This window comes from Metarhizium album (assembly GCF_000804445.1).
Source record: "Metarhizium album ARSEF 1941 chromosome Unknown scaffold_4, whole genome shotgun sequence".
Taxonomy (NCBI): domain Eukaryota; kingdom Fungi; phylum Ascomycota; class Sordariomycetes; order Hypocreales; family Clavicipitaceae; genus Metarhizium; species Metarhizium album.
The window spans coordinates 1,312,924-1,323,452 of NW_024467578.1; the positions used below are offsets into that span (position 1 = coordinate 1,312,924).

General features: G+C 55.3%; 2 protein-coding genes across 2 annotated transcripts; one reads left to right on the top strand and one right to left on the bottom strand.

The window, feature by feature from the left end:
* Window positions 1–607: 607 nt before the first annotated feature.
* On the bottom strand, window positions 608–4,058 carry MAM_02676 (Amino acid adenylation; the record flags this gene model as incomplete). Its single annotated transcript, XM_040821475.1, has 6 exons — window positions 608–2,323; window positions 2,422–2,515; window positions 2,624–3,060; window positions 3,107–3,180; window positions 3,280–3,414; window positions 3,491–4,058. The coding sequence occupies 6 exons, from the start codon at window positions 4,056–4,058 to the stop codon at window positions 608–610; spliced, it is 3,024 nt and encodes a 1,007-aa protein (XP_040680889.1).
* Window positions 4,059–9,766: 5,708 nt separating this feature from the next.
* Window positions 9,767–10,205, top strand: MAM_02677 (uncharacterized protein; the record flags this gene model as incomplete). The annotated part of the gene is made up of 2 exons (XM_040821476.1): window positions 9,767–9,941; window positions 10,090–10,205. The coding sequence occupies 2 exons, from the start codon at window positions 9,767–9,769 to the stop codon at window positions 10,203–10,205; spliced, it is 291 nt and encodes a 96-aa protein (XP_040680890.1).
* Window positions 10,206–10,529: the final 324 nt, after the last annotated feature.

Here is a 10,529-nt window from a genome sequence, read left to right on the forward strand (position 1 = left end):
CCCCCCCCCCCCCCCGGTCACCTCCCCGACATTACTCACGACTAGCAGGGGGGGCCCTGAATGCATCCGGACAAGATACAGAATACGAATGAATGACCAGGAAAAAAATACCTGTTAATAACTGTGCCGCTGTGGCAGCTGGATTTGCATTGTAAGTACAAGATGCGCCATGATGACCCAACCAAAAGAAAGATGCGCCATGCCAGAACAAGGGAAAATAAACAAAGAGAGGGAGGGAGCGAGGGAGGGAGAGAGAGAGACGGAGAGAGCGAGGGAAAGCAAAGTTCTATATTAGATCAAAAATGTTCGTCCGTGCTCCATATAACCATGCTGTTGATTGCGAATGACAATGAATCTGTCAAACAAAAAAAGAGAAAAATTGACTTGACCGCCCATAGTTCAATCGCAGTTGATATGTGCAAAAACTGGCATTCGGGCATTGTACAGAGAGTGGTAGGGTATCAATTGAATAGGGTCTGGGGCCAGGGTATGGGCCTCCAACGGGCCAGAAGTGTAAGGACAGAAAAAAAAGAATCGAGTAGAAAATATAGACGAGGAAAAGAATTGGCCAAAATGAGAGCAAGTGCAAGGACAGCTGCGCGACGGTCTAGCTGTCCCAGATGGCGCCATATGCGGGGATTCCTCGTGTTTCGAGGCCGTAAACCACCTTTTTGGTAATTTTTTCGTTTGCAATGATAATCACAGCTTCGGCTCCGAAGTCTTTGACGAGGTTGTAGCCCATCTTGACCAGATCCGGGCGGCCCAGTTGCTTGGTGTCGTGAATGATGGCGTCTGGGATGGAGCCGTACACCGTGTCGAGAACTTTCTTGCCAAACGTCTTTTCGGGATTGGGAGCTGACCAGATGAGCTGAGTCGGGCAGCTGGGCTGGCCAATGTGACCAAGAAGAGGGCCGATTCCGGAGCCAGTGGCGATGACAACAATGCGATTGAACAGGGTGGCAATTCTCATGACGCCGCACGTGGGCAGACCACGCACCCACAGCTTGGTAGGGGCGTTGCGGATGCAATCCTTGGTCCAGTCTCCGGCGTTTGAAACGACGAGAGAATAGCCGGGCTTCTCCGTCATGGCAGATGGCTCGGGCGCGGGGATCGTGGCAAACGAGTGCCACTCGAAAAGCGGGCGCCTCGAGATTCTCGTAAAACTGCCGTTGACGGGAACCGTGTAGTCGAATGAGAGAACGACTGCGTGGTCGGAGAGCGGAACGGCCTTGACGGGCACCCTGCGCAGCCAGAACCACGAGGAGGCGACGCTGCAGGTGGCCACGCCGAGCATCCAGAACCCCGGCGTCCTCACGAGAGCAAGCCCAAAGTCTTCGCCGGCAGGCGTGACGTCTCGCACCGAGAACATGGTGCGCACCCAGAACAGGGCCAGCGCTGACCAGCCAGCAAACCGATGAATTGCCTCGAATTGATTGTGGTACCTCTTGCGGAATGTAGGATGGGCGAATCCCACCAAGCCGCAGCACAGTGTACACAGCATCCATGAGACCATGAGGGTCGCGATGGAATCATTCGTCTTATTCTGCGTGTAGGCGACTGTCGACCGGAATGTGGACCCGAGAAGCCACGAGGTGGCACAGACTCCGGCGCCGGAATGAACACCACCCAGGTGGTAAATCTTTGCGCAGCGCCTTCGCATCCACAAGGGAGCCGTCTTGGGGAGAGAGCAAGTCACCGTGTACAGCACGTTGATGACGACGTCCTGGCGGACCAGGACGGCCAGGACCAAGTTTGCCGCCGTCAGGGTGGCGAGCCACTCCGCCCCCGGCTTGACCAGCAGCAGGGCGACAAGGGCGCCGATATTGAGCAGGCCGACAAGACTGAAGAGAAATCGGTAAACAATGGCAATCCGGTATCGAAACCCTCGCAAGTGTTTCGGCAGTTTCTTTTCCGGAATGTCTCTCGAAAGGTCGAGCTTGGGCTTCTCCAGCTCTGTCAGTGTGGACGAGGACGATATGGACCTGATCTCGGCCAGGGTGCTCTGGTCGCTGCCGATTGCAGCTTCCTCGTCGTAGTTCTCTGTCTCGTGCCTTGATTCAGGCGCAAGAGCCATGAGACGAAGAGCGCTCTTGTCAATCTTCCCATTGGCGGTGGTGGGGAACATTTGCAGTTGGTGAAGCTTGGACGGAATGGCATAGTACGGCTGCAATTTCTTGGTGTGAGCGAGGATCGATTCCTCGTCCTGGCCGGATGGCGTTGTGAACCCATGGATGTCTCCCTCGATTAGAAGGGCGGTTGCACGGGTAACTCCAGGCGCGGAAGCCAGAGAAGACGATATTCCATCCAGTTCCACTCGGAAACCCTAGAGTAGTCGGGAAGGCCCCAAGTCAGCCTTTGAAACGGCCATGGAAAAACGTCCGAGGCCGCCGTCGATGTTGGGAGGACCTGAGCTGAGCTTACCTTGACCTTGACCTGATCGTCGACTCTGCCCAAGATGTCAATGTTCCCATCTTCTCTCCACCTCCCCAGGTCGCCCGTGCAGTACATGTTGGATCTGTATGTGAGACACCAATTAGCCCGTCTTGCCTCACACCAGCCGGGTGGGTGACTTTTTTTTTTTTATTTTTTCCCCTTCTCCTCCCTCCTGCGGTGCCTTACTTACCCGTCATTTGCAAAGGGATCTGGAATGTAGGTTTCCTTTGTCTTGGATTCGAGCCCCACGTAGCCACGAGTCACACCGTGGCCGCCTGCCCACATCACACCAGCCACACCCACAGGTACGGCTCGGCCATCATTGTCTAGAATATAAACCGAGTTGTTGGGAGTCGGGCGGCCAATGGAAATAGGCTCGCCAGCGACATGCTTGGACATTGTGTTGACAATGGTTGTTTCGGTTGGTCCGCAGCAGTTCCAGTATGTTGCATGAGTTGCCCAGAGATCGGCCAGATCCTGCGAGGTAGCTTCTCCAGCGGTTGCGACAACCTTGATGTTGGGATGTAGCTTGGGGTGGTACTTTGACAGAATCGTGGGTGTGCAAATGAATACGTCAATCTGGTAAGACAGGAACGCTGCTGTCAGCCAAGCTGCTTGTTTCCGATACTGGCTGGAATTTCGTTGCGAGGAGACCCTTCCTTACCTGGCGCACCGTACGCTCCCACTTGGAGCCTCTCAGGACAAGTGTGCCACCATTGCAAAGACATGAGAAAATCTCCCAAGCGGCTGCGTCATCGGTTAGCTCACAAAGTCGCTTTGACATCTTTCAGAGTGAATTCGCCCTTGTTAGAGGACGCGCACTCTCGGGGGGACGGCAAATCGTACCCATGTCGAAGCTGATGTTCAGAACTTGTCCAACTGCCGTTCCCGGCCGGATGCCCAACCCACCAGGAGACAGGCACACAAGGTTGGTTACGTTTTTATGCGTGACATCCACACCCTTGGGCTTGCCCGTGGTTCCTAAACACGGCTCTTGTTAGCATTTGCTTTATGCAAATGGACTTGTGGCACCCGCAAACGAGGAGTTTGAACGAACCAGAAGTGTAAATGACGTAGCATCCAGAGTCGGCGGACGCGGCATCAACCCAAGACTCGGGGGTCTCATATTTCTCGTCCTCAATTGGAGTGTGCTCGACCACTACGGGGCTCAGCGTGGGCAGGAGCTTTCTGATGCGTCCCTCGGTTGATGTTATACAGACCACAGTCTGGCCGCCACACTGCTCTGCAACAAGTCTGATTGTAGAATCCGGGACTACACCACCATCCAGAGGCACGTACTGCGCACCACAGGATAATATGGCTAATATGCCAATCACCATCTCAGCCCCTCTCTTCACAACCAGCGGGATGGTTTGGTGAGGGCCCACGCCCAACCTTCGCAGCCGCGCAGCAAGTGATTGGGCATGGATGGCTAGCTCCCGGTATGTAAGCACCCTCTCGATGCCAGAAGACAGGTCTCTGACGGCCTTGACTGAGGGGATAGTGGCAGCATGGTGGAAGAAGGCAGACGTGACTGTTGGGAAGGGACAGTACACTGCCTCACCGTGAGTGAAGTCCCTTGTAGGTGAGGTGCAGGTATCATGAGGTTTCCTAGAGTTGTTCATGATGACGGCCGAGGTCAACTCTGAGGGGAGAGATGCAGTAGTAGCTGAAGAGGAAAACTTGGACTTGCAGCTTCCGTCGCCGGCAGGTGCCGCGGGAATGGCCCTTTAAATAGTTTTTCAGAGCATTCCCTGATCTCGTTTGCCTTTCTTCCTCCTCACAAAAGGCGCTCCGTCCCCGGGCAACTCGGTCATATCAACGGGGTCATTGGGGTAGGCTGTGGGAAGCTGCTGGGCGAGAATACTGGCATCGCACATCCTAGTCTGATACCGGGCCCGCATACAAAGATGCCGCATGCTACATGCTACATGAGAAAGCGCATGTTTGTTGGACCGGGGTAATTGGTTTGTGGCTCAAGTTGAACCAGTTGAACTCAGGGAGCGTGAACACGTATGGGTCCCCAACGACTACCGATGGTTCTTGGAGACGTGAGCATAGAGGATCCGCGCAGGCAAGCAGAGTAGCCATACACCTCAGTATAATGCATACTGGACTGGACGTCTGGAGGCATATTGGGCCACGGGCTTTGATTCGCGCACCCCCCATCTCAACCTTTTGGCGAGGTGGGGAGTGGGGAGGGGTGCAAGGGTCGACGGTATCTCATTCCGGGGTGTCGATGGCGTGAAATAATAGTAGAAAGAACGGTTTGTCCGTCGTGCATCTGGACGAGCAGGGTATGATATGATGCCTTGGGGCTGGGGGTGGAATGGTTGCCATTTGGGCTATAAGGTTTGCTGTTCGGGCTTTTTTCCTGTCGCTCATCTTCAGATCCGGGCTCTATCACGAACCACCAACCACTCTGCTCCCTGGGCAGATGCAGGCACTCGCCCAGCACCCAGATTCAGTCGATGCAACCACGGACCATACGCTCCTGTGTATGTTTGCCAAATCCCGTCCCCTTTGCCCGAAAGTATCTTTTGTCAAGGTGAAATGAGACGCAATAGAATAAAACAAATAATTGGACTGAAAAGTGCTTGCAGAGGATTGAATAATAGTATTCCGTAGCTAGGCCCGGGGGTGTATGTCGATGGCGAAACCCCGGCGGGGGGGCTGTACATGTATCCCGGATGGCAAACTGCTATAGCCCGGAGGAGCAAATCTCGTGTGGAATTGGAATGCCGCTGCGGGAAGCGGGAGGTCCATCAAGGGCCAGTAGTAAAGTAGTGACGGGTACTTGAGCCAGAAGTAGAAGGCTTGAGGGCTCTATGAGACTCTCAAAGTGCAGGTGTTTTTGCCGGGTTGATAATTCAGAAAAACTCGATCGCGCAGTCACCTATGGGTGAGACATGCCAGGTATCTCCAGTTAGCCCTGATCCACCAGATGCCAAATGGATTGACCAGCGGAGGAGGAGCAGAGAAATGGGTTGGCTTGTTGGATGGGAGGATGGCCGTCTGTCCGTGTGTCGTGGGATGGAGAAGCCCTCCAAGGTATGCTAAAGTAGCATGGGGACAGCTTTCATACTGGCAATCTGGAGGAACCCATGTCATATTGCAGATGTGAGAAGTCTAGCCCGGCTCCTTTGCATTTCTTTGTGTGCAACGTTTTCCTTGTCCTTGGCATTGGTTCCATCAATGTACTCGGTAGAGAGTCTCTTCAAGTCTCAGTCAATTGCACATGCCCCCACACTCCAACAACACCACGACTCCGGGTAGACACCAGGGGTGAGGTGAGTGTGGCTTACTGGAAGAGCCAGTGACGGAGAGATCCACTCGGCCGGTACCACAGACTAACCAAGGCGAGTTGGTCGGAGTTGACGCTGGCGAAAGCAACTTAGAGTTGACCGGAGAGGCGTGTGTGGCAACAGCCGCCGCCGAAACTCACCCCCCTCACCCCTTCTTCTCCGTGGATGTAGATCTCTGTGCTTTTCCTACCTAGGAGCTACCTAGTAGGGAGGCGTCAAGGCAGGCGGGTACCTAGGTACGGAGAAGTCGCAGGATATGCGTACAATGTGCGTAGGACAAGCGTACGGAGCTTATGTACGGGGCAGCGAGCGTTGTACAGTTAGGTAGTTGATCCGGTGTCGAGGTGTCGAGGTGTGTGTGTGTGTGTGTATGTGTGTGTGGCGCGCTGCCTGCATGATCTCTACTCGCACTTGAAGAAGTCACCTGGTACTTCAGGCAGGTCCATCGGCCGATCAAACGTGGCTTTCGCGCTGTCGCATACAGTCAGCGTGGGTTCTGACACACGGTGAGGCAATCAGACCAGAAACTGTTTCGGTTATCTGGATGATCCTGGAGCTGGCCCTTGCGACTTGGCTGATCCTTGGGTGACAGAATATGATTATGCACTCGTGGCCCAGGCTGCTTGTGCTTGGCCCGGTTTAACTTTCCTTTGGCACACGTCCATGGCAATGAAGAGTAGCGGGACGAGATGAAGCCATTCATCAGGTGTCGTGTTAGCTTGAGTTGAGTGCCAGCCAGGTAGCTCACGCCAAGTTGAAGAGTTCAACCTGTCCGCAGAGCACCGCACCGGCGCGTACAGCGGACTTGGCGGTGCCTCGCGGCGTGACGTGATGCGATGCGATGCGATGCGATGCGGCTCTGCGTACACGTTCCGAGGTGCTCAAAATAAGGCGGATGGTATTGTACGTATTGTCTCGTTTTGTTCCTGCGGTGGGTGGAACAGTCGATGCAGGTCAGGCGGCTGTCAAGTGAGATTGAAAGGGTGATGCCAAATAAAGAATGCCGCATAGGCACTTTGGGGTACGGAGTACGCAGTCTTTGCAGTAAGAACTGACCAAGGCCATGTTTGCATTATTGATTATTGTCAGCATATACTCGGTACGTAGGTGATGGGCAGGAGCCAAGCAAGGGCGATGGATGTTGGTGCGAGGCGAAGAGGAGAAGCTCCACGTTCGCAAACGGGCATGGGCACAGACATGGCATGGGCACGAGCATGGGCATGATGGACACGACCCCAGATGGCAGACGTCAAATGCCAAAGGCCAGATGACAGAGGGAGCAGAGAACATGTTTAGTTTAGTTTTTAGTTTGGTCGCTCCTGCCATGTTGAACAAAGATTCCATGCCATCGCCGCCGCCCCACCTTTGAGACTGGCACCTGCCCGCCCTGCCCTGCCCTGCTTAGTCTGTCTGTCTTCCCTGTCTTCCTTCCCTTTACGGAGCACGGCCCGATCGATTGCCAGTACGAAGGAGCAGGTCCAGCATCAATCGCATTGAATCGAATTGCATTGCATTGCATTGAACTGAACGGTTCGCCTGATTCTCGTCTGTCTGTCAATGTCCGTCTGTCGAGTCTGGCGTGTTTCCAGATAAACCCCGCAGCCGCTGTTACGGGCGTGCTCACGTGTAAATACATCGAGAGGCAGGAGCGAATTCGTTGCAGTTGATCCTTGCCGGACACTCGTCGGACTGGGACAAGGACATGCATGGTGGTCTGGTGGTCTGGTCCGTGGGCCCTGGATTGGATCAGTCTAGACAGGGACCAGTTGACAAGTTACGTAGTTACCTAGGTAGTTACATAGAACGCAACAAACTTGGCAAACTTTACCCCAGGTGTCACCAGGCGTCACCAAGGCGTCGCAAAGCGTCACAACGCGCTACTCATGTATCTATTTGTTTGATTGATGCTGTTGTTTATGTTTAATTCTTCATTTTGTTCCATCTCGTCCTTGATGGCGTAATTTTCCATCGTCTCTTCTTCATGTTCTCTCGCATTTCAGCTTCCATCCTGTTTCACATTCACGGTTGCTGGCATCCATAAACATCCCGACATGGTGTTTCGGCGTCTACTTCTGCCCTGCCTTGGCGTCCAGTCAGCTCCAAGCTATTATATAATAGCACTCGACTATTTTGTGTACGTGTAGACTCTTGCCCTCCCCTTCGTCAGCCGCAAATGACTTGTTCCATTCGGTTCCTTTGCTCGATGTTCCGGCTGGTCCCCTTTGTCCGCCAAACCCCCCGGCGCCCCAATGCCCAATTTGCAAGTGGCTGGTCTGCCACATCTGGACTTGTACATGCTCCGTCCGTCCGTACGTTGACGTTGTAGCTACTAGCCGCATCCTGTCGACTCCGCCACGCCTCACAGGGGCTATCAAGACTCGAGAAGTCGACACCACGAACACACCACCTCTGACCACGCACCCATCGAGCCAGACATCGAATCTTGGTATGAGGTGGCAGCGCATTCCACCTCATCGCGCACACATTGCCCATGGCCCCATGGTCCATTGCCCATGCTATTGCCATTGCCATTGCCATTACTCCGTACTACGCGCCTCCTTGCTTGTGCCATCAACCATCCCTGTGCCTGCCTGCCTCCCCCGCCCCCGTTCCATCTGTCCATCTGTCCTCTGTCCATCTACAAAGCTACGGTGCCTCCTCCCTCAGGCTCCTCCTCGTCGTCGGTTCGTGCACCAGAACAGCTCCCCGAACAGCATCTTCAACGCCTTGTCACCTCGCTTTGCCTGGGCTTGCCCTGCCCTGCCCTGCCCTGCCCTGCCTTCCCTCGCCTCCCCTCGCCTCCCCTCGCCTCGCCTCTCCTCGGGCTGCAGACACGGAAGGGGCCATAAAAACAGACCCATATCCAAAAACTCCGACGACGCCATTGGTCGCGCCGATCCACAAGTCGTGTCTACTCGCCCATTCATCGCATCCGTCACCTTTCCAGGTCCCGACGCCCAGTCCAACGAAAGCATCCATCATCAACCAAGCAAACATGTCTACATCTGGTCTTGTCCTGTCCAAGCCACGTCACCTGCCCAAGGCGTCAGGCTCATCACCTTGAACCGACCCGGCAAGCGCAGCGCCCTGTCTCGACGGCTTCTGGACGAGTTCCTTGTTGAGCTGAAGGGCGCCTCAACAGATCCGGCAGTTGAAGCAATCGTCATATCCGGCAACGGGACCTTCTTTTCAGGTGAGCCACTTGAACCAGCTGTCCCGACTCCCCAGTCCTCACGACTTGCTTGCCGGTCTCACCTGCTGTCGCCCCACCTGCGGCCAGCTAGGCGTGCAAGACGATGCTTCTCGCGACGACTTGTTAACCTGTGGGAGCTTGTCGCTCTCCGTAGCCGGCGCCGATCTCAAAGACATTGCCGAGCTCGACGCCGCTGGCGCCCGGTCCTGTCGATTCCTCGAGGACTTGTGCGTCGCCATGGCCGCTGTTCGCAAAACCACTCATGGCCGCCGTCAATGGACCAGCGGTGAGGAAATGCCACCAGACAGACGGGCAGACGGGTAGACAGGCAGACAGGCAGACCCCCTCCCTTCTCCCCAGCCGTGCGCTCGCTGGTGGTGCGGCCCACGGCCTCTAGGGGATCGTCGGCCCGCTCCAAGCCCCCCCCCTGACATGAACGCGCTGCGTCTTGGTAGCTTGGCGGCGGATTCGAAGTGGCCCTCATGGTGAGAAACATTGACTCTCTCCTCCGTGCCCCCGTCCCCGATGCTGCGGCAAGCCCGGGCCGTTTCTGGGTCGCCTCGGCCGCGTGAAGAATCAGAGGCAACCATGTGGCTAACATGACGCGCGGAGCCATGGATATTTTAGTGTGACCTGATTTTCGCCTCCAAGTCTGCATACTTTGCGCTTCCAGAAACAAAGCGCGGACTCATCCCCGGTGTTGGCGGCACCCAGCGACCAACCGCCGCGGTTGGCAAGTTTCGAGCAAGTCACCCTGACGGTTCTGGAGGGCAGTCGGGAATACTGCTAAGCGCCATTTCCTCTTTGTTCCATTGCTTTCCCTTTTCTTTAGGCGATGCGCACCATTCTTACGGGCGAGCCAATTACGAGCGACGAGGCATTGGCATGGGGCCTGACGTGCGACGTGGTGGACGATGGTGCCTTGCTCGAGCGAGCAATTGTAGCCGCGAGGGCGCTGACGACCCATGGGCCTCGGGCGCTTGAATTGGCCAGGGAGGCCATTTGTAGAGGTGAGGGCATGCCTCGGCCTTTTGTTTCTTTTCTTTTTTCGTCTCTTTCTTTTCCCCACTGGAAAACACAGAGTGCTTTGAAAAGCAAACTATCAAAAAGAAGAAAGAGCCATGAGGCTAACGGTTCTTTGTATGCTTGCCTTTGCAGCCGACGTGCTATGCAGAGACGATCTCTTCGAACGACAGCTGTACTACACCACATTCGGCACGGAAGAGAAGCGGAAGGGTGTGGACGAGTTCCTGGCTAGCAAGCGGAGCCGTTGACGCAGCAAGGGCAACGACAGACGACGGATGACGGACGACGGACGACGGACGAGGGGCTGCGCTTGTCTGGCTGGTGGGCAAGCACCAGCCGCGTCGGCAAGACGACGACATGATTCTGGCGCCCGGTTTTAAGCTGCATGGCGCGTGGCTGAGGGGCGCTTCTTTGGACCATGACTCCTACCGTGCTCCGTGCCCAGGTCAAGCAGCTTTTCCCCGTTGTTGTTGCTGCCACAAAGATATGCACCGGCTCGCGATTGAAGCAAGGCCCGCAGGACTAGGCGAGACTGCAGCGTGTATGTATGTGTGTGCATTCATGCCAAGGTT